This window comes from Canis lupus, chromosome 30 (assembly GCF_011100685.1).
Source record: "Canis lupus familiaris isolate Mischka breed German Shepherd chromosome 30, alternate assembly UU_Cfam_GSD_1.0, whole genome shotgun sequence".
Lineage (NCBI taxonomy): Eukaryota > Metazoa > Chordata > Mammalia > Carnivora > Canidae > Canis > Canis lupus.
In genome coordinates, this window is record NC_049251.1 from 11469457 (window position 1) to 11485206 (window position 15750).

The window sequence follows — 15750 nt, forward strand, 5'->3', positions numbered from 1 at the left end:
ACTTTGTAAAGAGTTGTTAGGAGAAGGATGGTTAGTGAAATAAGTAGAGAAAGAATGTGGAAAATAGGAAATAGGCAGCCCAGGACAGGAATCTTTGTGATGAGAAAGTTAGAAGATAAATGTAGTTAAGAGCATCTGTGGAATAGATTTGGAAGCATTTGGGAATGGCATGCCTCTGTGCATTTGTACATTTCTGTATTTCTTTGACCTCACACAATAAGTGATTGTCGTCTCTTTGTATTATATATATCTTACTTACAATTTTCTGTTTCCTACTAGGTAGTACTTAGTGTTTGACTTTTATATATTTCTGCTTTAATATATCCATCCAAATGATTTAGACCCTCCTGGCCTTGTGTCTCTTAATTTTTCTTTCTGAGATTTTGCCTTTGCAGCACATAGCAGAACTTCTACCCTTGCCCGTTGTTACCTTGTACCTTTCTATATTTTTTTTTCACTAACAACTTTAGTTTCTGTGTATATATTTTAATCCTGTTCAAATGCTGAATCTGTTTTGAGGCTAGAACTTTTATAGCTAACAATTATTCTGTTTTTATGGTAAGGAAACAGTCTAGCAATATACTCCCCCATCTTCACTGCCACCTTTCATCCCCTGTAAACAAGTACATTTTGAAAGTAATGTCAAATTTTAAGATGTATTTTTATATTAAGAATAGTCAAAGTAGTAGAATGTATAGTGAAGTTATACTTTTGACTTAATTTGGAAGTCATGTATAAGAGGTTGGAAATGTCATCTTTGTATAGTGTTCCACTTGCTATGCTTGGATAATACTGTTTATGTAGAAGTATTTCTCTAAAATGGAAGTATAGGGATCCCTGGGTGGCGCAGCGGTTTAGCGCCTGCCTTTGGCCCAGGGTGCGTTCCTGGAGACCCGGGATCGAATCCCACGTTGGGCTCCCGGTGCATGGAGCCTGCTTCTCCCTCTTCCTGTGTCTCTGCCTCTCTCTCTCTGTGACTATCATAAATAAATAAAAAAATTAAAAATAAATAAATAAATAAAATGGAAGTATGTTAGGGTTCAGAGGAAACAAATCCCAATTAGAGACCTTACTTAGCCTAATTATAATATGGAACAAGTGATAACAGAGATATTGAGAACAAATGAAATAATTTACACAAACACAAAAATAAAGTATTTTGGTTATTAAATGCATGTAAATGATAAACTTTCTTAGGAACAAACAAAAGGCTCTGATGGTTCATAGTTTATCATCCTTGAGATGAGGTCATTGGAAAAAAGTGTTGACTAAATTGATGGGTGTGTTGTTTTTTTTTTTAATCATCACCAATCTATTTTTGAAAAGACCCGTAGTTAATAAAAAATGTTAATAAAAAATGTTATTTCCGGGCAGTCCCAGTGGCGCAGTGGTTTAGCACCGCCTGCAGCCCAGGGCGTGATCCTGGAGACCCTGGATCGAGTCCCATGTCAGGCTCTCTGCATGGAGCCTGCTTCTCCCTCTGCCTGTGTCTCTGCTACTCTCTCTCTCTCTCTTTGCATCTCTATGAATAAATAAATAAAATCTTTAAAACAAAAATCTGTGTTACTTGAGGTGGCCACAAGGATGGATGAAAAATGTTAAAATTAATTAGAAGAGCAGCTATAGTTAAATTTCTTGTGCCTCATCCTAAATGATAGTGATTGAATACCAAGGATTTGGTAATTTTTATTTGCTCTAGAGGTAGGAACATATGGCATTAGTTTGTTTTTGATTAGTCAGGATTAAAATAAAGTGCCTAATAGGATTAAAAACAAGTATATTTTATCATTTTAGCCTAGAGGTAGGGGTAGAATTGATATTATTAACCTATTACAATTGTTCAAAATTTGTCTTCTACAAGTGGTTAGTATTTAAGGAAACAAGTGGTTAGTGTTTAAGGAAACTCAGTAATTGACCTTGTATAGTCACACTGGCTTGCCTCTCTCTGGTCTATACTGCTTAACTTTGGATAGTTCTATTTGATTTACTCAACTGTGTTGTTTTTTTTTTTAATCAAGTATTTGCTGTATATTTGGCATTTTCTTATGCCTGAGGACTTTGGAAACTATAAAGATTGGTAGTACATGGTTGCTACTTCCTAGAATCCTTTGCATGATTTCCCTATTTTTCCCTAAAACATTCCCAGAGCAAGATTTTTATCATGAGGGCATTTTTGTGTGGATGTATGTTGATGACAGCCTGGCTGACTCAACAGTTGAGCATCTGCCTTTGGCTCAGGGCATGATCTGCAGTCCCAGGATCGAGTCCCTCATTGGGCTCCCTACAGGGAGCCTGCTTCTCCCTCTCCCTGTGTCTCTGCCTCTCTCTCTCTCTGTGTCTATGAATAAATAAATAAAATCTTTTAAAAAATAAAATAAAAAAATAAAAATTAAATCTTTTATAAATCTGTTTTAACTGTTGCTTGTGGCTTATAATTCTGTGCTTTTTGAATTCTGGAGTGTATTATAAGAGCTACATTAAATATAGGCAAAAAGAACACAGAAATAAGAAAATAATATTTATAAGGCAGTTCTTTGGGTATTGTAGTTTTTTCTGATGTTGCCAGTAGGTTTTGATAACTGGTGTGTTTGACTATTGTATTTTTAATATCAAGTAGACCAGTAGTGCTAATTTAGATGCCACGTCTGAATCAGTAAATGTTGAAGAAGATTGAATTCTGAAAAATTCCAGTTATTTAAACCCACCAATCCAGACATCTCTTTCTTGAACATTATCTTAATAATAGAGATTTAAAATAAAAGTATTCAAAAAAATAAAATAAAATAAAAGTATTCTTAGCAGGTGATTGTTGAGAAGAAATTCTGAGTATTAGAGGAAGGTCATTGAGACAGGTCAGCTAGAGGTGGACACACAGCCTGCCTAATTATTGGATGGATGCTACCTGGCTGGAAGATGGAGCTGATTGGTGGATCAAAATCTCAAAGGGAAACCTTCCATTTTTAGTTGAAATGTTTATTAAAATTATACTGTATGCTGCCATTTAAATATAAAAGTGACATCACCAATGATGATTATTACCCTACCAAAAGATTGTTTTAAGTGATTTTTTGTATATGAAATCTATTTGGTTGAGTGGTACTTAGTGTACTTTTCTATTACTTTAAAATATGAACTTCTTAATTATAATATATCCAAAGTTAGAACACAACATGTCTTATAAATACGTTGTTTCTACTTTATGTGTTTATTTAGTGAAGCCTATCTTTGTTATTTCTTTAGGTTTATGTGAGATTAAGACCATTCTTCAGGGAATTCCTGGAACGAATGTCTCAGATGTATGAGGTAAACATGCTTAAGCTAATTACATAAGTATTTTTATTTTATTCAATATAGTACCCATATTTAGATCATGTATAATGATTACTTCTTTTCCCCTGAATTTGTAGATCATTCTTTTTACTGCTTCTAAGAAGGTGTATGCAGACAAGTTACTGAACATACTAGACCCTAAAAAGCAACTGGTCAGGTAAATTTAATTAAGAAATAGTGGAAATGTCTGTCACACTGATCTATGAAATTACTATGATTCTATTTAATTTTGATGGCCATTTTCAGTTGGCTGCATATATAGAGATTGGTTGTGTTGAATGGTGAAATGAATTTTTTTAAGCCCCCAAACTCTTTAAGAGTTCCTAATGATTTAACTTCAGACAGACGTTCTTTAAAGGATACAAGGATCAAATGTATTTATTCACTCACAATTCTATTTGTATCCTCACTTCTTTTGGGACTTGGGGGAGATTGGGGGTATGTGGAATTTTTCACTGTGTGCATGATATTTTCACTTCCTGTCTCTGAAATAATGCATGTTATGTCACCTTTTTTAATGGCATAGAGAAATAAAGGTTAATTTTAACAGAAAGGATAAATTAAACTCTTTTGCTTTTTTCAAGAGCAAATTTGTCCTCCATGGAAAGAAAACATTACATGAATCTAATTGGAAATTGCAGTTGGTTTAGTCACTCAAGTTATCCTGATCTGGACTCAGTTCCTTGTGTGTGTCCTGAGCCAGCAGATGCAGTGTGTTCCTGGTTAGGTGGGAGTGCCTTGGGTAATTTTAAAACAGTTTGAAAATAAGTTCCATTATTTCTGTCAACTGAAGTGAGATATTAAGACTGCCAGCAGTCTTGCTGCATCCTTTAAGATGCCAGAGTTAATCTTGGATTTTTTTGACCAAGAGCTATAAGAGATGCCAGAAAAGGCTCATAAAAAAAACTTTAATAGCTGGGAATTCATTTTCTTGAATACTTTCTTCCATATTTTTTAGTGGAAAATCCTAGTTTCTACTGTTACAATAGTACCTTTGTTATTGAGTATTTGCAGTTATGCTGAGACTTTTTCTGATGTCTTGCTTAGCAGATTTTCTTTCTTGTAAATAGAACTTTGATTTTTTTTAACCTAAAGGATCAAAATTTGTCCTTGTCACTTTCCATTTTAATCTTCCATATAAATAAGCATCAAACACAAAAATGAAAATGGTATTCTATTCATGAAAGTATAATACATGCTCATTTTACCTAACTTTAAAAAAGTACACAAATGATTTTGTTTTGATGACTTCATTCATTCTGAAGATTTCTATTTAGCACCTCCAGTGTTCCATGAACAGTGGTGAGCAATACATGCCTTTCTCTTTTAGAGCTTTCATTTTACCAGGGAGCAAGTCATAGTTATGGAATTATGATGTTACAAATTAACACCCCTCTTTTAAACTAGTTTTATAAAATCTACACATTTGGAAGTTTAAATTTGTTTTATGTAGTTGCATTTGAATAATTTAAAACAGGAGAAACTTTTTGAATGATATATTGAATTCATTAGTGCTAAGGGGAATTATGTTGAAGACAAGGTAGACTCAGAAATTCTATAATCTCTGAATCTCGTGAGTCCAAATGCAAATCTGATGACTGGCAAAAGTAGTTTCTTTCTAAAACTGAAATACCTACTACAGATCCTCACTCTCCTGAATAACTGGGAGGAGTTTTAGTGTAATTTAATTGAAGTAATCATTAGTATCCACATACATATTCATTTGTTTCCTGTCTTGGGTGAGTTTGCTGCTATTGGGGAAGAAACATTAGTAGTAACTTGCATGTACACGCTGCATTTGCCTCTCCAGTTTCCGCATACATAAATGTTTATACAAATAAAAAAATGGAATCTTTTATAGGCCCAACCAGGTCTTAAATTCTTTTGTCTGGTCTTATCTTTTCAAAGTAGGGTGGTCTTTAAACCATACAGAAGTAGATGATCACTTAATTAAAAGTCTTCTTTATAAAAGGGAGGAAGAGAACTATTTTGACTACATTTTGTCTGGTTGGAAAACTGTCATCACCACTGGCACGGATATTTTTAAGGTTGAGTTTTGTTGTTTTGTTGTTTTAGAGCTATGGCACATTTTGTTGGTAGAAAATGCCCTTTTCTTGAAATTTCAAATTAAAACTACAGGTATAAGTAGGCCCTAGCTGCTGAAAAACTGTTTAGTGGGATTAAGACACAAGGAAGCCAGATTACCAAATTATTAATGTATGCAAAGGGAATATTTCAAGGTGATCTATATTAATGATTAGTAATATTCACAGACTAACATTTTGAGTGCTAAATGAGATGATATAATATGACAGTATATAAGTATTATTATAAAGCCTTTAATAGCTTTTTAAAAATGATATAACATTTTTCAGTTAAGTATCATTGGTGTAAAACATCAGTTTACATTTGTAATAAATCTGAATTCATCATTTCATTCAATCCTTGTTTTTTCAAATGATCATATACACACTCACTAAATTAAAAGATGGGTTTGGGAAAAGTTGAAATGATGGAATGTTTTGGCCTCCACATCTTTTCTCAAAACTATAAGGGAAACTAAAAACATTTTTTAAAAATGCCAACACAGAAACATTCCTTCTTATATTTTCTATTCTGGCATGTACAGGGATAGGGAGGCTGTGTGGTCTTCTGGTTAGAGCAAAGGACTGGGAGCCAGGAGGATCCTGGGTTCCAATGCGGGGCTAACCACTGACTTACTGTGTGACCTTGGGCAAGTCACTTGACCTCCTTGTGCCTCAGTCAACCATCTGGAAAATTGGTTAAAAAGCAGGACCTCGCTGACAACCAGATGCTGCATCTGAACTGAGCTTTCCTGGGTAAATAAATTACAAAAACAATTTACAGAGTTTTTAATCCCTCTTTATAATTTAATATAACATTTTGGGATAAGCCAAAGTTCTTAAAGGCATGGTAATATTTGGTTGTAAGGTTTCAATAATTGCTAACATTTTTTAAAGTAAAACTGTAGCCCAAAGCTTAGGCTCACATTGGTATTTGAATTTCCTTTGTGAGAGAAAATAATAAGGCTTAAACTCTAAAGCCTATGGTATGTCTGTATGTTTCAATATATGTTGTACTTTTCAGAGTTTTTTTTTTTTTTAAGTTAATTTGTTTTTATTTTTATGTTTAGGCATCGGCTTTTTCGTGAACATTGTGTTTGTGTACAAGGAAACTATATAAAGGACTTAAATATCCTTGGAAGAGATCTTTCAAAGACTATAATAATTGACAACTCACCACAAGCCTTTGCATATCAGGTAGGATGAAAGGGTTGCTAAACAAATTTCAGATTGGGAAATATATATATAATGAGAACAAATGCTGCCAAACAGTATATGATGGGTGAACAGAATTTTCATAGGTGAAATTTCCCTGTTAAGTGTTATCTTTTAGAATTAGAAAGGCCAAATTGTTGTATTCCTTGTGGAAAGTTTTCTTTTAAATGAAGTACAACACAGATAAAAAATCTGAGTAATAAGTCTGAATAAGAAGGGACTATAAGGGCAGCTCGGGTGGCTCAGCGGTTTAGTGCCACCTTTAGCCCGGGGCATGATCCTGGAGACCCGGGATCGAGTCCCACGTCGGGCTCCCTGCATGGAGCCTGCTTCTCCCTCTGCCTTTGTCTCTCCCTCTCTGTGTCTCTCATGAATAAATAAATAAAATCTTAAAAAGAGAGAGAGAGAAGAGTATAAAATATACATCTTTGGGATGCCCACATGGCTCAGCAGTTAAGCACCTGCCTTCAGCCCAGGTAGTGATACTGGAGTCCTGGGGTCAAGTCCCACATCGGGCTCCCTGCATGGAGCCTGCTTCCCTCTCTGCCTGTGTCTCTGCTTCTCTCTCTGTCTGTGTCTTTCATGAATAAATAAATAAAATTTTTTATATATATATAATCTTATATATATATATATATATATACACACACATACACAATCAATTCATAGCATTCCTAGCAGTTAAATAATTATTTGTAAACATGTTTGAGAATTATAAATAGTTACAATTATAAATTATAATAGCTTACCCATGTTTTAGTCTGTTTGCTTTGTCTCTCATGAATAAAGAAGTAAAATCTTTAATATATATATATACACATACACACACACACACATCAATTCATAGCATTCCTAGCAGTTGTTAAATAATTATTTGTAAACATGTTTGAGGATTATAAATAGCTTACCCATGTTTTAGTCTGTTTGCTTTGACATTCTGAAATAATTTCTTAGACTGTTTTGTCAATATGTTTATACCGTGGCAGTGTTTCTTTGAAATATAACTTGGACTAGAAATGAGCCATCCTTGCAAGATATGTTTTACATTATGAATAATGTTCATGTGATAGGTCTGAGATTTCCTTCACAATAAGTCAGTGCAGATTAGGGATGGTGGAAATTGGATTGAGTGTGTATATAAAACAAGTAAAAAGATGTAAAAGGGGAAAACTGCATATGGTATTGACCTATGTTCAATTTAGGTCATTGCTCACATTTTGAAATATGTTTTTAAGAATTTCGTATTGGTTTCTTGATAAAATCATTTCAGTTATCTTCCATCTTAAACTTAGTATTCTGCATAAATGTTAAAGACAACCTAGAGGTTATTTACTATAAAACAAATATATTTTGCATTCTGGTTTCTAGACTCCTCTTCAGTGAAATACCATTGCATCTGTTTGTTACATTCCTGCTGTTTCAGGTTATCCTACTATTTGTTGGGAATAAAACAATGAATGTGATACTGTCCCTGTATAAAAGGACAGGCTTTCTAGTAGTGTTCTGTTTAGATTGGCAGTACGCCTTAATTCACAGCACCTTGCACTTACTGATAGTAGCTATTTCTTTAATCAATCAAGTAATATTTGTAGTTACATTAATGCAAAACTTGTTTCAGTGAATCTTTCTTGTTTAGTTTCATATATACTAAGAAGACACATTATGCTAAAAAACCAATTAGGCTTTGATGTATTCCTTAACATCTGTCTCTTGCCCCGTTGAGTTGTTGGAATATGACAAGCATAAACTTTGATGGCATTCCTTTTCAGAGGAATTTATATAGATCAGTGTCTCTTAAGTATCTGTTATTTCTCTTTTAAGCTTTTACAAAGTAGGCAAAATGTAAATAGGATTTAATTATTTATTTATTGTTTTAGCTATCTAATGGAATCCCTATAGAAAGCTGGTTTATGGATAAAAATGACAATGAACTCCTAAAATTGATTCCATTTCTGGAGAAGCTTGTAGAACTGGTAAGTATATCTTAATTTTCTTTTTCTGTTTTGCTTTTATTGCCTCAACTCTATTGAAATAAACCTTTCTAATTGCTTTATTTTGTATGCACTGACATTTTAAGTGAACATGCTGTGAAATTAGGGCAAAAGTTGAAAAGGATTATAAGTATTTTTCTAACCTTGTAAATTACATCAAAATCATGCTTATTGGTATTTAAAAATATTGTAGATTGAATATTTTTATTTGACTGGGCTTCTTACACATCAATAACTAGTAGTATTAAACTGATTTCACTTTCCTTTCATAGTTCAGGTCTAGAATTTATGCTTATGCTACTGAAACTTTATTCTGGGGTGATTTTTTTCCTAATATATGAAGTAGAGTTCAGTGGCTTAACACTTTTACCTGTCTTTTGGTTTTGCCTCTTAGTTGCATAATTGTTTTTTACAGAATTAAAACTTGAATGACAGGTTTCTTTAATCTAAATTGAATTCTAAGTTATCACCTTCCATATAGTATCTTTATATTTGGCAAACAATATTAACGTATGTTGTAAAAATAAATAGTGGTATATTTTCTCTGCAAAGGAATGTTCACAATGCTACGAGGATCATATTTTTGAAATTACATGGTTTTTAAAATGTCTTTTTCTCCACACAGAATGAAGATGTTCGACCTCACATCAGAGACAGATTTCGCTTGCATGATTTGCTGCCCCCAGATTAAGTACAAAGACTTGTCAAATCACTGAAGGGGGAGAGAATGCAGGACCCTTTTGGACTAAGACAAAAACATTGCCATTACTGTTGAAATTTTGCATTTTTGTACCCCGTCTTGCTTTTCTTATCTTTGGTGCCCAATAATAATCAAGGGTTACAGAAAGAGACTTTATCTCAGATTGAATACATACAGTAGGTAGGCTAAAACAGAAGAGTCTTTAGAACTAGTGCAACTCCAGTGAAATTTTTTTATGTACAGGACATCTGCAGTTTATAAAGAATTCTGTTTCTGCCACCAGCAGTTTGACCTGTAGTCACACAGGATTTTATGATAATAACAGAGATGAAAATGGACTTTTATTTTCTCTCTGTTTGGTGCTCTAAGTGGGTTTGTAGCCACTTTTCTGTTACTTTAAGATTCTCATTTCAACAGGAATGGCCAGTAAAAGTTGTTTTATTTTTTCCTGTTAAGGTTTATAACCTTTTTACATTTTTGACCTGTATTAGATTAGATTTTCATTATGCATTCCTTTTAGTTGAGGCGCTTCATAGTTTTCTGGAAATAGTTGATTTTTAGTTTTTTATTATACATTTGAATGGCCGTTTTCCTGCTTTGTCTGCCTGCATATTGTATATTTGTTTAAAAATATTCTCTACTTTTAGTCCATGTAAGTTTCATTTAGAAAGACATGCATTTATATTTTGTTTCTGTAATATTCTACTGTAGGTGAAATCTTTAAAAAAAAAAATCAAAGGACTGGGTAGATAAGAATATATGAATGACTAATATTCAAAAGATTTAAACCATTGTGATGGCATGTGTTCCCAAATGGTAATATCTTGCAATGGCACACAGATTTAATGGATAAAGGTATACCTCAGACTTCACTGTGCTCACCAATCTTTGAGGAGAATGAGTTTGGTCACCTGTTGGGCTTGATTTGGTTACTGCTGCCTTTGGTTTTCTCCAGGAATGAAGTATTCAGCACAGTGACTCAGTATTTTTAGTTATTTTGCATGGGCTGGTAGTACCTCTGTTATGCTCTTGGTTACAATCAATTTAAAACTCTGTGTAACAGTCTTGGTACCTTACAGTAGCTATGCATAATCCTGTGGCACAGTAAACTCCCAAGCCACCAATGCAGTTAATATGCTCTCATAGTGGTTTTCTATGCTATATGAAAATAGTCTTCAAGCCTTGGTTCTCTAATGCAGCTACCACAAGAGGTTGATATTTTTATAGTGGCGTGTAATCTCCTTTTCGGGAGGCTTTTTATGGAAGGTAGAATTTGTAAAAGTTAGTATGCTTTGCCTCTCGACTGCATTAACATGCCACAGGCTCAGACTGTTTTTGTGTAAAGGATGTCAAAGAACGGCACTTTTTCTAAAGAGAAGTTTGATATTTTGTATGCTTGTTAAGAAAGTACAGTATTGGAAATTAAAGGTGGACAACTGATAATTGAGGAGTATGTCACTTAATTTTTTATGTATATTACCTGTTTACTTGTACAACTTATTGTACAAATTACATGCAGCTTCATTTTCAAATGAATCCTTAAAATAAGGAAATCTTTTTAGGAAAACATTTAATTTTTGTATTTTTGATTTTAAAGGCATGAGTTATGTCAATTTTCAGTGTATTAATGAAGATTTTAACTTTTCATCAGGTTGAGTGTTTTCTTACTATATTATCTGTTGTGTATGTAGTTAGCATATTGTGTCACTGAACTGTTTAAAAAAATCTAGCATGTAGAGCAAGCCTGTTTTGTGGAAAATCCTTATTCATTAAAAAAATAATCATGGCAGATTTTCTGCAAAAAAAAAAAAAAAAAGCAAAAGCAATTGCAATTCAGAATACTGGTTTTTTTTATTATTATTATTTGTTTTGGTTGTTTTTGTTTTAATTTAAAGAAAGGTATTTTGCTTGCAGGAAAAAATTCTCCAGATTCATTTTAATGAGAATCTTTGAAATGTATTTATCTTTAGGGCATCTGGGCATCTTTATGCTGTTTGTCTCCTGTCTTTCTTGAAATAAAATGTACATACGTTACCTTTACATACGCTCTTGCTCAAAATTGTGAACCTAGTTACATTTCTCCTTGCTCCCTTTTTTGCTCAAACCGTAAAATCCAAAACCTATACAAGATCTAAGCTTTCAGCATGCATTATAATTGCTGAAAGCTTTTCTGATTAAGTAAACACAGTCTCAAAGGGCTTTCCCATAACTCAAAGGGAAATGTAAGCACCTGTAGTGTTGTGCCTTGGGCACTTTAAATAAACACCAACTTTTAATCATCTTTTATTAATGGTAAAGCTGTTTTCAGTCCTATGCTAGGAGAGTTCTTTAAGTCAGCCACCAAGGAATCTAGCATAACAAGAAATAAAGACAAATTTCATATGGACTGAGAAAATTTCTTGAGAACAATTTAGTTTTCTTCATTACTTGATTTGGGTCATTTTAAATTTGCTAAGAGAATTATCCAGTTTCCTTCCACTTTAGTATGTTTTACCTTCTCATTATCCCTTTTCTTTGACTCTTGGTAAATGTTATCTTAAACACTTCCATTTAGTTAAGTGGAGGTGTATATTTTGTGAATTGAGATGTGCCCAACCCCTTCAATTCACACAGGAAACATGAACTCTTTAAAAACTGACTGTAGGAGATGCAGGAGAGATGGATACATGATAAGACACAGCAAAAGTGACCTATATACACATTACATATCTGAAGTACATATTATAATTGTGGTATTTCCAGTGATAAATGTCTGGCTTTTAAGACATTCTTTTAAATATTTGTATTGTTGTTAGGATGTTTAAATCAGTTGTGTTTTTAAATTCTGTGTAATATATGTAGCCCTAATCAGATTTATATCATCATATTTCTCTTTGAGTCTTAAAAGAGTTGATAACAATTTGAAACCATAATTGTTTTATATTAGCTAGTATGTATATTTATTTACCCAATGGCTTTATCTTGTTTCCCAAAATTGGGAGGGGGGTTGTTGAAAGCATTGTAACTTCTATAAATGGCTATTTTCTTGTACCTGTCAGTGAAAATGGATGTGTACATTGTTTTTTTATATTTCTCTGGTTTTTCTGGTTTGTTTGGTTGTTGTTGGTTTTTTTTGTTTTTGTTTTTGTTTTTAGTGTTAAACATAGAATGGTTTTAAAAAAGTTACCTTTGGCCAATGACTTCTTCAGCTAGATATTACTTTCATTCAACCTTCTAAAGAAGTTTGTTTTGTTTTGTTCAGTCAACTTGCCTGAAAACAGAGACTTCATCTCATCAAAGAAGAAAGCATTTCATTATTCCTACAAATCTTTACAACGAGCACAGAATTCTTCATAAGGACCAGATCTCTTCCACTTCTTGTGTCAATCACATAAAGCTGAAATGTAAAGGACACTGAAGCCTTCATTTAATTGTACTAACATAATGGTGTTATATACCACATCATTAGCTAGTTAAGGTTTTCTGAACTGACTTCTCTTTGTCTTCCTAGGTATTTATTTGTTATCTCTTTTAATCTTGTGTATCTAAATTAACTTAGTTATAGTTACCCACTGAATAACTATGCCAAGCAACTAGGAAAGAATGTTTATTTTATTTCCCCTTATAGGGGAAGAGTGGACTGGGAACAAAAATGTATGGGCCAAAAGGCCTTAGGTTGTCATTCATTCACTTTCTTATTCCTCTCATGAGCTATATTTGAGTATAGTATTTTTTCAGTGCTGATATGCTTGATTATGTCATTACTTTTCATATCTTCCCAAGGTGAAAAGCCTGCTAGGAACCTGTATAAAAACACATTTAAAAATTTCAGATTAAGAACCACAAAACTCAGTATCTTATATTTAAATGCCACTTAAATTATTATTGGAATCCAACTCTCACTCACTAGGATACATTTTTATAAAATGTTTCTCTGTATCTTGAATTGAAATTACTTGCCCAGAGGCAAGAGTTCAGAGATATAATGTGTTTTGAGAAATTTTTTAAAAGGGGATGAGAGCAGCAAGTTTATACTTAGTTACTTTTTGGTTTTTATATTAGTTAGTATTTTTAAATACATCAGGCTTCCCAAACCTGACTGTTAGAGTTACTCTGAAGACCTTAAAAAATAGATTCCTGAGGCCTAGCCCCTGCAGAATTGTCTCAATGGACCTAGAGTGGGGCCTCAGAGTTCTGTGTTTTTTTAAAAGCTCTCCAAGTGATTCTAATAGCCAGCTTTGGGAAATCACTGTTTTAAATAATGTGACAGTGGTTTGAGAGTAGGCAACTAATACCAGGCATCTCTCTGTGGTAGGTTTGTGGGGTTTTGGTTTTTGGTTTTTTGTTTTTTAACTGGGACCAGATTTCACAGAACTTATTCAAGATACATGGAGGAATAATAAAGAAGATTGAGGCTACTGCTCATTATCATTCTTGTCTCATACTTTTTAAGAGTTTGCATTTCTAGCACTTGGAATAGTTGATCATATATACAGCTGAAGGACATCCCTGAATGAGACCATTATATATATTAACTGTAAAATATTTCACTATTTTTTTATTTTATAAATCTTTGTAGAAATAAGCAATGAAATACTACTTTCATCTTTTGAAATGGGATTTTTCAAGGCAGTGTCCTTTTGGCATTAAGGTAGGGGGGAGTTAATATTCTCTCTGCCTTTTTCCATGTGAATCAATATAAAAGTCATGGATATTTAAAAATCTCAGTTTAATTTCTACATATTTACTATGCAGTATAGCCGTGAACAAGTAATGTAGACTTAGTTTTCTCATCTTCAAATGCCCTGATCACCCTACCTCACAGGGTTGTTGTGGGGATAAATAAAACTTTTATGGAAGCACTTTTCTTTGATGATATTTTATCAGCCATTACAAAGAGTATCTAACAGCTTATATTTGTATAATGCTTTTTTTGTTAACAGTTACATGATTTTTTTCACATTACTCTCCCCTTTGATATCTTCAGGACATACATGTAAGGAACACAGAGTAGGCAAGAGAAATCACAATCTCTGGAACTAGCATGTGAGGAAGTGGAATAAAATCTGAATAAAGAGGCAAGTTCTGAAAAGGAGATATGATAGCAAAGAACCAGATTACGGTGAGCCAAAGATGAGGAATTTATACTTGATATAATGGGCAAAATAACATGAACCAACATAACTACAGAACAGCACTCTGGTTCCGCCACAATCTCTGTGGTGAGACTTTTTCTCCATCTTTATTGAGTAAAATTGACATTGTATAAGTTTAAGGTGTACAGTATGATGACTTGATACATATATTGTGGAATGTTCACCACAATAAAGTTAACACATCCTTCACCATTCTTGTTAGGGTGAGATGAGAACATTTAAGGTCTACTCTGATAGTAACTTTCAAGAATACATTTACTGTACTGTTAGTCACTATACTGTACATTAGGTCCCCAGAACATTAGATCCTCATCCAACTGGATGTCTCTCCTTTACCAGCATCTCTTCATTTTCCCCAGCCCCTGGCTGTGATGGGATATTTGGTAACTCTTTTCCCTAAGCTCCAATAAAATTTAACACATACATACACATTTCAGAGTCACTGGAGTACCTCTGCTGCCTTTAAATATGAAATGACAGGACTTCAGGTGAATAGTTGACTTGGGAGTTTGGTTAATAAAAGGGTCATCCATTAACTTAATAGACAGTTTTCCGAGCCTCGATTTGTTCTCTGTGCAAAGGGTGCACCAACGTCTCTTTCAGAATTACAAAGATGAAACATCAAGACTTTATAAACCGTAAGGGAATAAACAAATAACTACCACAATGGAAATGTTAAACCAGCTAGTTCTCTTGAGGATATGCAGGATGTACATATGCATGGTGGGGAGATGTCTGAAGCTGGAAGGGGCAGTGGAAAATCAAGGTATTGTAATACTACATGTCCTTGTTTTTTTAAGGGAAAACATGGGCAATAGGGTACATTCAAATGACAGGAAGTAATAATAGGTCACCTATATTAACATGTTAGATGAAAATACGCTGAGTGTTAAGGAAAAAGTGGGTGATGAGGAAACATTACTGAATGGCTTGGCAGATCTGGTAAGTAGTTGGGATAGCAGGCTGATATAAATGATTTGCCATCTTGGATGAACCAAATGAACTAGACAGCTTTTAGTACCTAGACATAATGAGCCTTAAAGTTAGATTCAATATATGGCAATATTTGTTGAAAGTAACTATAAGTAGCCTTCCTAGTGAAGGCAAAAGGTTTTTTTTTTGTTGTTTTTTTTTTATTATTTATGATAGACATAGAGAGGTAGAGACACAGGAAGAGGGAGAAGCAGGCCCATGCCGGGAGCCTAATGTGGGACTGACTGGGACTGGATCGCGCCCTGAGCAAAAGGCAGACGCTAAACCACTGAGCCACCCAGGAATCCCCGGCAAAAGGCATT

General features: G+C 33.7%; 1 protein-coding gene and 1 long non-coding RNA gene across 11 annotated transcripts in view; one reads left to right on the forward strand and one right to left on the reverse strand.

Annotated features, from left to right (window-relative positions):
- CTDSPL2 (CTD small phosphatase like 2) overlaps positions 1–14161 on the forward strand; it is an 88169-nt gene extending 74008 nt beyond the window's left edge. For all 7 annotated transcript variants that reach the window (XM_038580286.1, XM_038580281.1, XM_038580282.1 and 4 more), the window contains 5 exons: positions 3241–3303; positions 3408–3487; positions 6485–6611; positions 8507–8602; positions 9246–14161. In XM_038580286.1, coding sequence (XP_038436214.1) covers positions 3241–3303; positions 3408–3487; positions 6485–6611; positions 8507–8602; positions 9246–9311 — 432 coding nt within the window. In that variant the 3' untranslated portion in view covers positions 9312–14161. The remainder of the gene's footprint in view (positions 1–3240; positions 3304–3407; positions 3488–6484; positions 6612–8506; positions 8603–9245) is intronic.
- Positions 1–15750, reverse strand: part of LOC111093274 — a 100287-nt gene that overhangs the window by 76379 nt on the left and 8158 nt on the right. Inside the window, exon 3 of one of the 4 annotated variants that reach the window (XR_005381561.1) lies at positions 12837–13102. The exons of 2 other annotated variants lie outside the window; for them this stretch is intronic. This is a non-coding gene — a long non-coding RNA (uncharacterized LOC111093274). Of the gene's footprint in view, positions 1–12836; positions 13103–15750 lie in introns of those variants that run through there. One more of the 4 variants, XR_005381562.1, reaches the window with a different exon arrangement.